At 39.0% G+C, this 18238-nt stretch overlaps 1 protein-coding gene across 1 annotated transcript; it reads right to left on the bottom strand.

Annotated features, from left to right (window-relative positions):
- Window positions 1-14900: 14900 nt before the first annotated feature.
- On the bottom strand, window positions 14901-15782 carry LOC136170309 (probable G-protein coupled receptor 141). The gene has a single exon (XM_065938472.1). The coding sequence runs from the start codon at window positions 15780-15782 to the stop codon at window positions 14901-14903; it is 882 nt and encodes a 293-aa protein (XP_065794544.1).
- Window positions 15783-18238: the final 2456 nt, after the last annotated feature.

Here is an 18238-nt window from a genome sequence, read left to right as displayed (position 1 = left end):
CATAAAAGAAGCCGACTCATAGATATAGAGATCAAACTACTGGTTACCAGTGGGGAGAGAGAGAGATGGAGGGACAACATATGCATAGGGAGTAACAGGTACAAACTATTGGATGTAAGGTAGGTTCAAGGACACATTGTACAATACAGGGAATACAGCCAATATTTTGTAATCACTGTAAATAGAAAGTAATCTTTAAAAATTGTATAAAAATTTGAACATTTTTTTAAAGGTGCTCTATAAGGTGGGCAACCAGTTGTATGTTTTGCAGAACTATGGCTGGCTCAATAATGAACCCTCTGTCCTTCATTCTATATTTCCCGGAACTGAATTCCCATAAAGCAGTAGCTTCTAAGAGAAAGAAGTCAGAACTGTTAGGAGACACAGGTTCTTAAACAGAGTTTTGTTTTCCCTGCAGGATTATAGAGTGTCTGTCTGTGTGCCTCATGTTAATTGTCCATGAACATGAACATGGATCTTCCTTGGGTTCCTTTCCAAGATTTAATTTTTAGAGCAAGGCCACCAGTGTGTTCTGGGCACAGCATAAACTCTGGGCAGATGTTAAATCAATGAGGCCCAAACATCCTGCTCCCTGGTGTCAAGGTTGTTTACACATGGGTCCAACTGCGTGTGTCCCTGGACACTAGTGTGAACAAAGGCGTGACTACATCCGGCAAAAGGAATTCTCTCACCAGTGTTGCACAAAACAGACCCTTGTCTAGCTGCTAGATTCGGACGTTTCAAGAACGGGAACTCAAAATCCCCGAGGGCATCAATCCCTTACCGATGCCTGTGTTTTCGCCGGGTAAGTTCAGCCAAGCCCAACTCCCTGGGGTGCTCAGCGGGCCTGGGCGGTGGCGGCCGGACTCCCGTGACGGCGATGCTGGTGCTGGTCCCGAGGATGAGAATGGATGCCAGGATGGTTCGGGCAGCGGAAGAACGCAGACGTTTCCCTCCACCCGTCCGCCTGCCCACGAGCCCCGTCCCCGCCACCCCACGGACGGGAATCCCAGCACGCAGGCCTGGGCGGCAGTTACAGAGCAGTTGGCTCCCAAGTTCGTCCACCTCCTGCTGCCTCCGGGCGCCTGGGTACCTTCAGCGTCTCCCCTCCTCCTCCAAAGTGTGTTGCTCAGTGCAGATTCCATCATCTCCTGCGCTTGACGCCGGCCACGCTGCTCACCAAGGGCAGTGTGAACCCCATGCACCTCTGGTTGGAAAGAAGGGCTCCCAAAAGTCCAGCCCAGCCAATCCTCCAGATTCCCTTATACCTACCAACCTTCTTCATCTTAAAAAAGTCATTTAGAAAGCACTTTAGACTTACAAGAAAATTGCAAAATTAATACCCAGAGCTTCTATACTTCTCCCCTTACCTTATCTTTCACAATCATAGTATAATTATTGAAGCCAGGAGACTAATATTGATACAATATTAGCTACACTACAGACTTCATCAGGTCCTTTCCATTTTCCCAAGAATGTCCTTTTCCTGGTCTGGGATTCAGTCCTGAGTCCCACATTTCATTCACTTCTCCTTGCTCTTCTCGCATCTAGGACCATTCTTCTGGACTATCTTTATCTTGTAAAGCCTTGGTGTGAGTGTGAGTATGTGTGTGTGTGTGTGTGTGTGTGTGTGTGATTTCATTATGTCATTTGCAGAATTTATATCAGGAAATTTTTAAAGTAACAACAAAAAAACATACTCTCCTTTCATGCCATATGAATTTGATCATTAAAGTTACTTTAACTGCCTTTTCAGCTTGCTCTTTTTTCTCTTATCCTTAGGATTCAAATACACCAAATACATTAGGTCAGCTCACCATTCTTCATGATGATTTTTTGCTGGTTTTTTTTTTTTTTTTTTGGTGTCAATGACTTTTTCTGTGAGTTAGTTTTTAACAAGGATTGCCTTTTAAAACATTTTATTTTATTCAAGTATAGTTGATTTACAATGTTGTGTTAATTTCTGCTGCACAGCTAAGTGACTTGGTTATACATATATTCTTTTTCATGATGGTTTATCCCAGGATATAGAATATAGTTCACTGTACTATACAGTAGTATCTTTCTGTTTATCTATTCTGTATAAAATACTGTGCATCTTGCAGGGATTGCTTTTAGTATGAGCATCTGTGACATGGTTTCCCTGGTGGCTCAGATGGTAAAGAATCTCTTGCAATGCAGGAGACCTGGGATCGATTCCTGGGTTGTGAAGATCCTTTGGAGAAGGGAGTGACTACCCAGTCCGGTATTCTTGCCTGGAGAATTCCAATGACGTGGAGGGCTACACAGTCCGTGGGGTTACAGAGTCATACACCGCTGAGCGACTGACCCTTTCACTTTTTTTCCCTTTCTGTGACAGGACTGCAGAAGCATGGTTACACAGTGATGTCCCATGTGCCTTTGCATGGTTCACCATTATTTACAGCACCAGACAGCTTGTATGTTAATTTCTCAAATTAGATTTCTTACTTCCCTCAGCAGAAAACCCGAATCTATATCTATGATTAGCACAGTTCTGGGACCTGAATTTCTCATCAATGAGTTTTTAATCCACACAGAATTCCAATGGATGGCAAGCACCTCCTGCCACTAAACCAACCGGAGGAGAAATGTTTATAGTCCCACTTCAGAAATGGGACAGCCCGTCTTTATTTCTAGCAGTATACAAGTAGTTTCAGCCACCTGTGAATCATAGCCTCTCAGCCTCAGAGTGTGCGGACTAGCACGGATGTAGAGGTCAGAATCCCAACCCTGTCTGTGAAAGTTGGTTCTCCGTTCAAATACTCCAACGAATCCTTTCTGGTCCAGTAATGCTCACCCCATGATTTCAATTTCCTGTGGTGCTTCTCTATCGTAGATATTTCTTTCTCTTAGTTTTCAGCTAAATTTAAAATTGTTGTACTAAAAATTTTTGAGTTATTTTATTCAGTATTTCCACATATTTAGACTTAAACTGGGCATCTTTGTGCAGCAGCTCTGTCAACCACATTGACTGGATCTTAGCCTGCTGATTTTTCATCACGACTTCCCCTGTGATTATTGCTTCCCTTAGCACTTTGTGATTCTTCACTTGGCTTAAAAATCCAACATTCCTCAAGTTTTCTTTAGTGTCCTACAGTAGGTAATTCTTAGAGATGGTGCTTCGGAGGCTCCCTTAGCTCCTATCCAGGGGTCTAACTTCCTTTTCCCATTGCCCCATGATGTGTTCTTTCTCATCACCCCTCCTCAGTGGGAGACTTGTTCTATTCTGATAGGGTGAGTGACTGGCTTGGCTTGGGAAGTATTCTGTGCCCACTTTTATGGGGGGTGAATTCTCTGGCAATATCTATACTTAGAGTACAAGTCATGTGTGTAACTTCCAGTTTACTCTGTGTTTTTAGCAAGTTTCACATGGGTCACTCCATTTCTCTGAGGTAGCATCTTTCTCACTAGTTTTTTAGTTGTCTGATTTTCTGGAGAAAGACAAAACACAACTCTAACTGCCAACACTCCCTACTCGGGTTCATCCTGATTCTGATGATCCAACCTGGGAACACACCTCCCACCGTGAATTGCTCCATTCACAATTTGTTTGGGTTTGGGGTTTTGGTTTTGGTTTTTGTTTTGTGTAGGGGGCGGGGTCGGCTGCACCATGGCAGCATGCAGAACTTCTCAGACCAGGAATCAAACCCATCCCTGCTTCACGGAAGCACAGAGTCTTAACCACTGGGCCACTAGGGACGTCCTCTAGTTTGTTTTTATAATATATGTAACTATTTCTTGATTTTAGGCTAGCAATCAACCTAATATTTGGAGTCCATTTCACAAGCTTTAGTGTTTTTATCCCAGTTCTTCTCATAGGTTACCCCAGAAAGCCATCTGGTAAACCTTTGGGGAACCTAAGTTTTCCTTTGGACTCATGTTGATAACAATATAGGTACCAGAACCTTCCTCTTTAGGAACCTCTTCCTCTGTTGACAACTATTAAGATGGATCCAAGTCAATTTACTGACAGTCTAACCTTGGTGAAGCATCAGTGATTGAAAATATATAATACTCCTTCTAAAACACCAGACAGTGAAGTGCAGGGACAATACATACTCTTGATATATATGCTTGATATATTCAGGTCATATTCAGAAATTCTCTTGCAGGTAATTCTGCTCATCTACTTGGTCCACTGTGGGAATAAGGAGCCTGTCTACAAAGGTCCATTGCATCTCTTAACCCTATAGTTGCTTCTTGTACTCCAACCCATATGCAGAATCTGAGAATCTTTTTTTTTTTTAATGAAATCTGTTAACCCGAAAAGATGTTATTGCGCAGCACCTACAGGAAGCATTTAGCAAGTGCCACAAATGTTCATGCACATGTTTCAATATCTTCACATAATGCTTTTACTGTTTAAGGGAAAACATCACTACTACAAAAAAGTTTCAATCTATTCTCAAATGATCACATTTACCAGAGTTCAAGACATGCAGGGCAATAGGTGAAATTGAGTTTTTAAACATCATTCCTACTAATTGCACAAATCTTGAATGTTGAGGTTTTGAAACATAAACTTGATACACTTTTGGTTTGGGTCTTCCTAGTAGAGACTGCAAGGACAAGTGCACTCTGAAACTGTTATTTAAAAGAAAATGTATTTATATTTGATTAAAGGAGACTGTAAGTTAAAAATGCCAAAAAGTCTGTGAGAGGTTTTACTCCTGAAGGATCTATTACTTTGTTTTACTTCTAGAGTATATTTGACATTATCTTTCAAGTCTCATTCAATTTTCATTTCAATTCAACTGAAAGACAAAATCTTTCAAGTTTCATTCAAAATGCTTTTTCCTACATTGACCTGCTACTTTGTTTGTTTGTTTTGGTCCTCCCACAGCACTATCTATAGCATTCAATTTTTTTCTTGTCTCATAAGTTTATTAGTATCTTACTGTTTCACTTCTAGGTTCTCTGGATCTCTGAATATATATGAAGGCCCATAGGAGAGGAACTGGGTTGTAAAATTGCCAAATTACTTCCACTTTGATCTCTTCTTGTGGTTATCTCTGGCACCTGGCATCATCACTTGCACAAAAACACTCAAAAATTAGTTGGCAAATTAGTGCATTTGGAAATAGCAGACATTCTTGACACATTTGCAAACTGCTCAGTGAGGATTCCTATTTTTGAATTTTAAACAAAATTCCTATTTTTAAATTTAAGCACTCTGGTTCAGGTCATTAGATGATAAAGAAAATAAATACTGTAGGGATTTACTTTAAGTTCATTACTTGAGCTAGAGATAGAAACAAACTAGTCTATCTAGGAGAAACTTATGTACATTTTTGTTAATTTTCCCTATCTCCTTCAGATCAAACATTCTAGATTCTGAATGCCAATTTAAATGTCATTCAAATAATAATACTCTCTTTTCACACTAAATAAAAAAAATAAGGTTCTGAGAATAATTAAAGCATGTAATATGATAAACCCTAAAGATAAAGAAATAAATATCATTAAATTTCTTCTCTGCTCTCGCTGTCTGGCACCAAGGCTTGTCATGCTAGAGGAAAGGTATTGTGATAGAAGTCTATGTAATATAACAGGGGGGTTGGTTAAATAGAAGTTCATAACTCAGTCTGGAAATAGGGAAGGGGCACCACGAGATCTGGCCCATGCCTTTGGAAAAGACAAGTAAGAATACAGTAAGTTCCCTACAAGTTCTCTTCCAAGAGCATATTCTTAAGTCTAATTTGTTCATAAATCCAACAAAATTAGCCAACTTATACCATCAGCTATATGGTACTGTACTATAATGAGTTTACAATGCTTTTCACACAAATAATACACCAGAAACAAACACAAAAAATAAAAAAAAATTTTTTTCATCTTATATTCAGTACCTTGAAAAGTACAGTTGTGCAGGACAGCAGTTGGCATAAAGGGGCTGGCACCAAGTGAGCAGGCAAGAAGAGCTACTGACTGGAGGAGGGAGAGGAGGTGGAAGACGTAGAACTGAAGGATCATCAGCCACAGGAGATGGAGGGCAAGCTGCAACATGTGAACACACGTTCACATCTTTGAAAGTCCCCAACAGGAAGGTTCATATATAGGGGACTTAGTGTAGTTAATTACTCCCTCCACTCACTGTAAAGGACTGGAGGCAAGAGCAGAAGGTATGACAAAGCTGAGCACACACCACAGAGTGAGGCCCCTGGGATGAAGGGGGAACAAGGAAGGAAGATGACTACAAGGTGGAGAAAACAGGATGTGCCAAGTCATAGAGGATGAAAGAGTCAGACTCAGAATTGTGATTGTGATGCTTGGCCTGAAACAAAGGATCTGGGAGAGGTCCCTACGAGTTCAGAAAGGCCATCTGTGGCTAGAGCACAGAGGTCCCGTAAGAACAAGATTATGTGTGGGCTTCATATGAAAACAGTGTCAGTGTTCTCAAGGCTTAAAGTGGGAGGATTTAAAATTGACAGTTGACATAAAAAGATTTCAATTCTAGGAAAACCACTGTGGCATCAGCCTGGTAATGGAAGCAAATATGATTGGTGGGGAGCTATGAAACAGGAGATAATAGATAGAAGACTATTTTAGCCACCCAAGAGAGCTGGGCTAAAGACCTCAATGAAGGCAGAGACTAGAGGTACAGGGTAAAAGATACAGGTTCGTGGAATACTTGGGGACTGCTATCAGTCAGACTTGGAGACCGACTCTCTCAGGGTGAGCAAGTGGGAGAAAATACAGAAATAAGTTTCAAGTTTGAGTGAGTGAATGATGCTTTTCAAATAAATGAGAAATACAAAAGGAGGATCAGACCTGGAGCGAAAAATGTGAGTTCAGGTTTTAGGATGACAAGATGGAAAGAGAAGACTCGTTACCACTATTGACAGTCAAATCCCCAGGAAACAAGTAATTGTGCAAGATAGCGTTCAGTTCAGTTGCTCAGTCGTGTCCGACTCTTTGTGACCCCATGAATCGCAGCATGCCAGGCCTCCCTGTCCATCACCAACCCCTGGAGTTTACACAAACTCATGTCCATCAAGTCAGTGATGCCATCCAGCCATCTTATCCTCTGTCGTACCCTTTTTCTCCTGCCCCCAATCCCTCCCAGCATCAGGGTCTTTTCCAATGAGTCAACTCTTCACATGAAGTGGCCAAAGTATTGGAGTTTCAACTTCAGCATCAGTCCGTCCAATGAACACCCAGGACTGATCTCCTTTAGGATGGACTGGTTGGATCTCTTTGCAGTCCAAGGAACTCTTAAGAGTCTTCTCCCACACCACAGTTCAAAAGCATCAATTTTTCAGCGCTCAGTTTTCTTCACAGTCCAACACTCACATCCATACATGACCACTGGAAAAACCATAGCCTTGACCAGACGGACCTTTGTTGGCAAAGTAATGTCTCTGCTTTTAAATATGCTATCTATATTGGTCATAATGTTCCTTCCAAGGAGTAAGCGTCTTTTAATTTCATGACTGCAATCACCATCTGCAGTGATTTTGGAGCCCCCAAAAATAAAGTCTGACACTGTTTCCAGTTTCCCCATCTATTTCCCATGAAGTGATGGAACCAGATGCCGTGATCTTAGTTTTCTCAATGTTGAGCTTTAACCCAACTTTTTCACTCTTCTCTTTCACTTTCATCATTAGGTTTGAGTAATCGCACCTTCTGGCTCAACCTTGCTCTATGTGACTGGTAGTTTGTGAGTAAATAAGGTTATTACACCAAGGCTTTTTCTAGAGACTTTCCTCGTGGTCCAGTATTAAGATTTTGCCTTCCAATCCAGAAGGCACAGGGTTTGATCCCTAATGGGAAGTGAAGATCCCACATGCCTCAGAATCAAAAAACAAAAACATAAAACAGAAGCAAATATTGTAACAAATTCAAAAAGACCTCTTAAAATGGTCCACATAAAAAAACTTTGTTTTTTAAAAAAAAAAGGCTTTTTCTAGCTAATTTGTGCTCTTCCTTCACCCAACACACACATTTTCTATAAAATCACCAATGAAGCAATATATTAGATATGGTAGTTTTTGTGATCTTAGGCAAATTTCTTAACCTCTCTGCAGTCTTTGATGTTGTTTAGTTGCTAAACCACATCCAACTCTTTGCAACCCCATGGACTGTAGCCCACCAGGCTCCTCTGTCCATGGGATGTTCCAGGCAAGAATACTGAAGTGGGTTGCCATTTCCTTCTCCAGGGTACTTTCCTGACCCAGGGATCAAAACCGAGTATCCTGCATTGGCAGGTGTATACTTTACTGCTGGGCCACCAGGGAAGCCACTCTGTAGTTTTTACTGGAGCTAATAATAGAGGCTATTTAATGACTGTTGTGTGAATTCAATCATTTAAAAGATATCAAGTGCTAAAAACCATCTCCAGCTTATGGTGAGTATTCGATTATTGTTTTCTATTGTCGTGCAAAGATATAACTCTAAAATATTTTGATTAGCACACCTGTGTGGAAGTCCTGTCTACCTAAAACTTGCAAAACTAACTTTTCACAAAAATTCCTATCTAGTTAAGAAATGAATGGAGATGGTAGAGAAAGAATGCAGGGGAGATAGGAGTGGGCATGGAGAAGGGAGAAGAATTGCATGACTGAAATGTTTTCAGATGATCATGCTGATATCCTTTTACACAAATGATTCAGTGATTGAGCAACAAAAGAAAGAAAGAAAATTTGATTACAACCTCTGTAAGCAGGTCATCTTCATGCCTGTGTGCTAAGTCACTTCAGTCGTGTCCAACTCTGTGAAACCCTATGGACTGTAGACCACCAGGCTGCTCTGTCCAAGAGATTCTCCAGGTAAGAATAATGGAGTGGGATCTTCCTGACCCAGGGATTGAACCCACATCTCAGGCAGATGGGTTCTTTACCACTAGCACCATGATATTATCTGAGACAGATTGCTGAGCCCATAGATAAGAAAAAAAGATCATGAATAATTATGACATGTTGTTATATATTAAATTCCTGTGGTTCTGGCCAAGATGGAATGATGGAAACCAGATTTAACATACTGCCTGGAACAATAACAAACTGACAAGATATGTGTAACAGCGGTTTTCAAGACATTGGATGAACATCAGATAAAGAAGGGCAGTGATCAATGAGAGACAGGAAATCGAGGAGATGAACCCTTTGATTGGTTTAGATCACTGCCTTATACGTTTCCAACGTGCCACGTAGGGAGGAGAACCCAGGTAGAACCAGGCACAATCCTGGGGTTAAGGAGGCTGAGCTGAGAATGCAGGCAATGAGAATTTTTAGGGAGAGGTAACAGAAAAGAGAGAGCAAAGCAGAGAGAACTCCGGACACTTGTATCACCACCCTCTCCTTGGGTGTTCAGCTGAGTCCTGATCCGTCTAGGGAAGGAAGAATGAACTTTAGAGGACTAGCGGGAATTGTGCCCACTGCTCACATAGGGTTGGGAATAGTACATGTTCCCACCAGATTTATTGAAGAATTTAATAATTTATGGGACACTAGGTATAGAACTCAGCAAGTTCTTGCTTGAATAATGTGGAATAAATAGCTCTAGATGTAATACTGCTCTGGACCTGCCTAACAGATCTTAAAAACAACACTGTAATGAGGAACAAACTGCCTTTCAGAAGAAAGCACGAGAATACTTACAAAAATACAAAAATAGCTAACATCCAATGAGGTAAAATTACAGTGAATGCTAGTAGAGGGTAGGAAATAATAAAATTTACAGTGGACATAAATAAAATAAAAAACATGGAAAATAAACATAACAGAAAGTTGATTCTTAGAAATGATAATAAAAATTAACCTTTAGCTCAGCTGACAAAGAAAATAGGGGAGAAAACACAAATACACAAAATCACAAAATATAAGAGTGAGAAAATTACTACTAAGCTTGAAGAAATAACTAAGGATTTTAAGAGAATACTATGAACAACAGTTCACTAATAAATTGGGTAACTTAGGTTAAATGTGTAAATTCCTACCAACATAATATTACATAAAATGATTCAAGGTGAAAGTGAAAATCTCAACCGATCTATAAGTAAAGAAATGAAATCACTAATCAAAGACACTGCAAAGAAAAAGAATCCAGGATCAAAAATGACTTCAAAAATGAGTTCCAGCAAACGTATAGAGAAGATTTAATGTCAATCTTTCTCTAACTCTTCCAGAAAATAGAAGAGGCATACTTCCAAACTCATTTAATGAGGCTAGAAATACCCTGAAGCCAAAACTCTAAGTAAGAAGACAGTGGAGGAAAAGAACTGTCAGCCTAGAATCCCATGTTCAACAAAAGTATGTTTTAAAAGAGAGATAAAATAGCAACTTCTTAAAAAATACCAATACGTATGTTAGAATTCCCTTTCTGTGGTCCACAGCCAATGATTTTCCTGCTAAATTCTTTTTAATTTTTGAAAAATTTTTCATGGGATTGTTTGCTTTTACTGATCCTGACTGCCAGATTCTTTACTGTGTTCTAAACAAATTCTCTTTTACGAAGTTTTCAGTATGAGCTTCATCTCTGAAATTTTTATGTTGCTTATTCTTTGAAATGTGTCAGCCTATATTTTATCATCTTCTGGACATTTTTTAAAAAATCGCATCTTACCATCAAGTTTGATCTCTGATTTTTTGCTTCTGTTTTATGAGCAATGACTTCAGTAAAGCATATTTTTGAAAGTAGGGGTCTGTCAACATTTTTCTCCATGATTCTCTACCCAGAAAATCTTACTTGTATTAACCACCTCAACAGTCTCCTTTGCCTTCTGGTGAATTCAGCAAATTGAAGAACATCACCAAAACGTTGGAAGGGTGGAGAAGAATAAGATGATGGTATGTTTTCCACTGGTTTATTTTCTACAGCTTTGCCATGGGATGATTGATTTCTTGGCCTAAGGTCATAGTTTCTTTCAAAGCAGCTCACTCCACAATTGGGCTTCCCTTGTGGGAAAGATTGAGGGCAGGAGGAGAAGGGGACAACAGAGGATGAGATGGTTGGATGGCATCACCGACTCAATCAATGGACATGGGTTTGGGTGGACTCCGGCAGTTGATGATGGACAGGGAGGCCTGGCGTGCTGCGGTTCATGGGGTCGCAAAGAGTCGGACACGACTGAGTGACTGAACTGAACTGTGGCTCAGTTGGTAAAGAATCTGCCTGCAACACAGGAGAACTGGGTTGGATCCCTGGATTGGGAAGATCCCCTGGAGAAGGAAAAGGCTACCCACTCCAGTATTCTGGCCTGCAGAATTCCATGGACTATATAGTCCATGGGGTTGCAAAGAGCCAGACACAACTGAGTGACTTTCACTTTTCACTCCACAATACTCCTGTTTCCAGTTTTTGGTTACCAGTACCCCTGTTTGTCATTTTGGGCATAAGGATAGTGACAGGATATCTCTAGCCTTGGAGTGCCATTGTTTTGGATTTCCCTGCATTGTATACACTTCTCTATAACTAGTCTCTCATTATTGTGTTATCCTTGAATTAGCCTAATTTGTGTGGGACTTTATTTCCTGGTGGGATCTTGACAGGAAATGAATACTTGATCAGCTCACAGTACTTTGTCCAACTGATATCCCCTTTGTAAGTCTTAAGCACTAAAGATTCTGGATTTAGTATAAATAAAGTGGGTAGAGAGTTTATCTTTGTTTTAGCTCCTTATAAATGAAGGAGTTAATAGTAACCTTTTATGCATAGAGTTTTATTGAAGACGTATTTGCTATCAAGTGGCAAAATGACTGCTTGAGAGAAAAAGAAAATTACTGGTAAATCAGCTAATCTGAAGATGTATCCTTGATCTGGTTAATATCTGAGATCTAGAGTACTCTCGATCTTAGTGGTTTTCACTCTGAAATATCAATATTTATCATCATCCAGATTGAGAGATACCAGCACAAACCTCCATCTGACCAGATTTATGAGGTCATTGGTTTATTATCTGTTGTGTAAGCAACTTCCACCCTGGGCAGAGGGCTCATAGGACAGATGATTACTACTTGAGGACCAAATTTGCAATTCCCAGATCTCACAATATCCAACCTTCAGAGTCTGATTTCACACTTTTCTAGCTTCAAGAGCAGTTTGATTTTCAAGGTAGGATTAAATATACACAATCAAATAAGACCCATTCCTTTGGTCTGAAGTGTGGAGAGTATAAAAGATAGTTACACACAAACACACTTATAAGGCAATTTGACAAGGACAATAATAGATGGTCTGTACAAATACATTTGTTTGTTAGGTATCTGATGGTAATATCTGATATGCTTTTCTATATTATCTTGATAGTTACATTTCATTACATTTCATCAAGATACTTTCACTAAAGAAAGAATGGTCTTATCCCTAAGAGAAAAACATTTTGACAGGGAATATTGTCATTGCTTGAATACTCTTCAGGAACAGTGGATTTCGGATTATTTTTATCTTACATCCTTATCAGTAAAAAAAAAATTGTATATATCCCCATTAAGTAATATTTATACATAGTTTATACCCATACATTACTGATAAGTTCCTTTATGAATATCACTACAATAAACTATATTTTAATATAAAATAAATAGAAATAAATTTCTACTGCTACTCTTTTACATTCCACTAAATTATTATTGTACCCACTCCCACTCTGAAGACTACTGTTCAAAAGTAAATGCATTCAGATGGCTAACAAACACATGAAAAGATGCTCAACATCACTCATCATCAGAGAAATGCAAATCAAAACCACAATGAGGTACCATTACACGCCAGTCAGGATGGCTGCTATCCAAAAGTCTACAAGCAATAAATGCTGGAGAGGGTGTGGAGAAAAGGGAACCCTCTTACACTGTTGGTGGGAATGCAAACTAGTACAGCCACTATGGAAAACAGTGTGGAGATTTCTTAAAAAACTGGAAATAGAACTGCCATATGACCCAGCAATACCACTTCTGGGCATACACACTGAAGAATCCAAATCTGAAAGAGACACGTGCACCCCAATGTTCATCGCAGCACTGTTTATAAGAGCCAGGACATGGAAGCAACCCAGATGCCCATCAGCAGATGAATGGATAAGGAAGCTGTGGTACCTATACACCATGGAATATTACTCAGCCGTTAAAAAGAATTCATTTGAATCAGTTCTAATGAGATGGATGAAACTGGAGCCCATTATACAGAGTGAAGTAAGCCAGAAAGATAAAGAACATTACAGTATACTAACACATATATACGGAATTTAGATAGATGGTGGCGATAACCCTATATGCAAAACAGAAAAAGAGACACAGAAGTACAGAACAGACTTTTGAACTCTGTGGGAGAAGGGGAGGGTGGGATGTTTTGAAAGAACAGCATGTATATTATCTATGGTGAAACGGACCACCAGCCCAGGTGGGATACATGAGTCAGGTGCTCAGGCCTGGTGCACTGGGAGGACCCTAAGGAGTCGGGTGGGGAGGGAGGTGGGAGGGGGGATCGGGATGGGGAATACGTGTAACTATATGGCTGATTCATGTCAATGTATGTCAAAACCCACTGAAATGTTGTAAAGTGATTGGCCTCCAACTAATAAAATAATTTAAAAAAAAAAAAAAATAAAACCAAAAAAAAAAAAACAAAAAAAAAACAAAAGTAAATGCATTAAAAAACAAAAGATTGTTCCCATATAACAGGTTTATGATATTGACCTTACAGTATGGTAAACTTTAGGCACTGCACAATTTCTCTCTGGCACAGGGGGTACAATTTTCCCTCTTTTTCCAGTAATCTACTTGACTTTCTGTCTGATAGACCCAGTAGAAAATCACAAGGAAATGAAAACTCAGAAGGCAATTTCAAGATGCATGTACGTTTATAATTCTTGGTGGATTTTTTTCATTTCTCTCCAAAATCCAGAATGAGTGGGAAGGATTTTTGATAAGAGGGTAATGGAACCAAGTCAAAACTTCCTGCTTCAGTGCTCTGGCATGAAGTCGTCTTGGTCAAGGCTAAAGCCTCTGGCCAATTTGCTAAAGAGGGAAGAAGTGGTAAGCCCTCTTTATGGAGTATAATTATAAGCAAAGCAAAGCAAAGCGTAAGGACCTATCGATGTCTGTGTTTGATAACTAGAATCTGAGTTGGTTGTCTTGGTTGTTTTATTGCATTTAACTGACACTGACTGATTTTGTATAACACTACTGGTTATATATGGTGCCTTAAAGAAGCTTGAGAATAGTCCCACAGTCTCAGAGGCATGGCTCTAATACAGTCTGCCAGCATGCTTAGACTAAATCCAGTTGTTTTCTGCCTTTTCCTATTTCTTTTCCTGCTTTATGGCTGCATGTCTGGAAAGGGAGATCGGGGAGGTAATCTCAGCTTCCTGACTACCTGTTATATCTTAATCAGAATCAAACCACAATGCCCCATCAATCCCGAAAGAATTTCCTCTAGGTCTCTTGACTTTCTGAGAAAATTCTTTCCTCCAGATATGGTAAAATATCAGCAATTTTCAAGATAGATACACCGCCAAGTTGAATAAGTTAAGGCTTCTGTAGAGTCTTTATCTTTGGGTTCTCTGGACCTTGAAGAATATTCTAGGATCAAAGCTCAGTGAAAATAAATGCAAAGAAGAGAGTATACTGGAAAAGCCAACAGCTGTGCATAGTGGAAGTAAATATTACAAGAAAAAAAGAGAGATTTGTTGAGTCTGGATGGTTGGGATCAACTTGTGTAGCGTTAAGGCAATTGAACATGTTCAGGTAGTGAAGAACTAATAACAGTTTGTTGAGAAGAGAGAAAAAAATCAATATTCATTACCTTTTTGTGAAAAAATCATTTTGGTGATGATTAAGAACAAGAATTTGAAAAATTTCGAAGTTGTGGAAGCAGCTACTCAATTGAAACTATTTTATCACAATAGTGAGAAACTGATTACAAAGCAAGTAACATAGGCATCTTTAATGGATAACACCACCTACGAAACACAGCATATCCAGGCAACAGGCTGTAGTTAAAGCAACAAAAATTTCATTATAAAGAACTAACTCAGAATTTTCTGTCTCTGAGTAATGTTGAATGAAGTGTATCCGGAAGGCATGGTGGGGTATAAAACAAACCACTATTATGAGGAGGAAGAAGAAGCTCTTGATTTGAGCTCTGTACTCTTGATGGGTCCACATGTCTGGCCAAAGAGCCTTTACCAGTTGAACAATGACCCACATCTGTATCAGAAAGAGGGTCACAACTGTTGTCATCATAATGACAATCATAGAGTAGTTCAAGATAATAAACTCCTCGTGTTTGAGGTCTTTGTAGAACTCGAAACACTGTTGTTCTGAGTAACTTGGATTGGTGCCATAGTGTAAAAAAAATATTGGCAAAAAAATGACACTACCCACCATCCAAATAATAATGCTTAAAACCACCACATGGTACTTTTGGAACTGAGTTTGGAGTTTCTTAAAATACATGAGCAATCGACTTACGATGATGGCCACATAGAAAACAAAGGTGAAATACATATGACCGTATATTATGCTGCTAACCAATCGGCAGGTGAAGGATCCAAACTCCCAGACAACTAAGACATAATAGCTGAGGCGGAAGGGAAGGCTGAACAGGAGGATGGAGTGTAGCACGATGATATTGAGAACAATCGTGGCGACGATTGATTGGCTGTTCCTTTTGAGCATCATATAAGACATCGCAATGGCCCCTGCAGCGCCTCCCAGCAAAACCACACTGTATAGTGATAGGAGAATCGTCCTGCAGTGCCTGTCACAGCGACTCAGGTCTGTGTTCGAAGCGTTTGACAGGGTGGTCACATTGGTCAGCTCCATCTTTCACCACAAAATGCTAGGAGGCCATAAACCCTTAAATTAAAAGTTTTACAAAATTAGAGTGGATATATTAAAATTGCACAGCAATTTGAACTGAATACCCAATAAATATTGTCAGAGACTCATCTTCATTACTCAAAAATACTGAAAATTCAGAGAGTGAAACAAAATGACAAAATAAGATTGAATATAAAACTTGTCATTGGGCAGTCAGGCATTCTGTTCATGGATATGTCTAAATTCACATACCGGCACAGGGCTGAGCATAAGACACATTATTCTCTGGCATAAAATTTAAGGAAGGGCTAGAGACTCAGTCATCAAAATAAATAACAGTCTAATGCAATATTTTTTAGAATCAAAACTAATGCAAAAAAATCATGAACAAAATTAAGTTTAAGTGATGGTAGGGCCCATATGTACCCAGCAAACATCCATATCAGATCTATAAAATAAAGGTCAACCTTCCTATTGTCAGGAAATCCAGTTTGATATACTGTAGCGATCATGTAAGTCACATGAAATTGTTGTAAGAAGATATATCAGACACTTGAAAATATTTTCTGTGAACAGCTTTGAGGAAGAAGTGGCCTATAATATACATATCACCTTCACTCTTTCCTTCTTCCAGACTCTGAAACTTTCCTGGATTGGTGTGTTACAGTTGGTAAAAAGTTGGAGTTTGAGGGTAGGTTCTGTTTAGCTTTCATTTAAGTTTTTCAGGTACTGGATGCATAAGGGGCAGTGATCATATAGCAGAAAGACAAGAATGCTTGGCAATGTGCTTTGCCATACCTAAGTGCCACTCGGTCATTTGTTCACTGTTAGAGCATGCATAAGTCATCTGGCCTCACAGAACTCTAGCTGTGAAATACAGAAGATCATACTGACTACAATAGCTCAGCTGGTGAAGAATTCACCTGCAATGCAGGACACCTGGACTCTATCCCTAGGTTGGAAAGATCCCCTGGAGAAGGGAAAGGCTACAGAGAATTCCATGGACTGTATAGTCCAAGGGGTTGCAAAGAGTTGGACATGACTAAGCGACTTTCACTTCACATACTGCCTACATCACTGTAAAATTAAATGAGTCAGTGTGTTTGAGACAACTTTATATATATAAAAAAAGAGCTACACAAAGTAATGACTCTTAAGGTGAAACAGCAAAGACAAAAAAGACATTATTTACTTTTTTCTCCTTACTCTACATAGGAGCAGATATACAATTATGTTACATAAAATTGTTGTTGCATTATTAAGTATATAATAAATATTTGACATTTAAAAAAAAACTTTTTCAGATCTTTGATTAGATCGTATGAGACCCAGGCTTCAACAAGTCAAACTTTCCCATCTGGAATTATCTGTGTTCATTTTCCTCATGTATCTGTCCTCTACGTGGTCAGAAGAAGTTTGAGCATATGTTTCTGAGGGAGTAGTTATTCCACAGTGAATACGTTAATATCTTAGAATTTTTCTTCTGCTACCATGGAATCTTCTTAGAATAATTAAATTTTTGTTTATAAAAAAATTTCCATTAATCCCATCAGGTTGACTACCCTCAAATAAGATTTTATTGTAACTTAGAAATATAATTATATTTTGCATAGCAATCTAAATTTTATGTGCTGAAATATATGTTATAGCCAATTACATATACATAAAATACATAATGCTTATATAATTTTTGTGTGAAACAAAATAGTTTTATGTGACTTACGAAAAACAAATTCAAAACTACTAAAATTTTTAAATGTTGATAGTCCTATAGTCTAAGGAGACAAGATGTTAAGTTTGAAATGACTTTAAGGCAAGGAAAACTTAAATAATCTATCATGTCCAACCAGTTTAGGTGGTTTTTATATGCTTAACACTGAAGTTGCCTCTTCAATCGCAAATATGGGAATGAGATCTAGTTTGTAAGAATGTTATGAGAAGTAAGAAAGATTCCATGTCTAAAGAGCCAACAAATTCCCTGACATGGACTTGGTCTTAAAAGTCTCAATGCTACTTTTCCTTCTACAGTGTACACAAAGATATATCATAAACATAAAATTCCACCCTTTTGAAGTTCTCTCAGAATCACCCTATAAATATTCAAATGCATTGGGATAAATTTTTAGCAAAGAGAGGAGATGGATCATCCCCTTCCCTTTCTCTCAAGACCTCACCCTTAGGACCGCCAACCCCAGGGAATTTCTAAGTATTTCTTTGCTTGTAAAAGCCAAGCACTGAGATTTCTAGCTCTGTTTCTAGCAGAAACAGATTTCTAGCTCTGTTTCTAGCAGAAACCATTAAAAGACCACCCAAACTACTTACTTGTTCTTTTCCTCTTATGATTTTCTGCTGGTGGAAGACTCAAGACAACCTGGTCATTTGTTGGTGATCTACATCAGAGCAGGTAAGAAGAATACTCTTCTAGAATCAAGTCTTCATTAACAACAGTCAAGGGAAGT

Source organism: Muntiacus reevesi, chromosome 6, assembly GCF_963930625.1.
Source record: "Muntiacus reevesi chromosome 6, mMunRee1.1, whole genome shotgun sequence".
In the NCBI taxonomy this organism is placed as follows: domain Eukaryota; kingdom Metazoa; phylum Chordata; class Mammalia; order Artiodactyla; family Cervidae; genus Muntiacus; species Muntiacus reevesi.
Note: the sequence above shows the minus strand (reverse complement) of the source record. Positions and strands in the feature narration are given on the sequence as shown.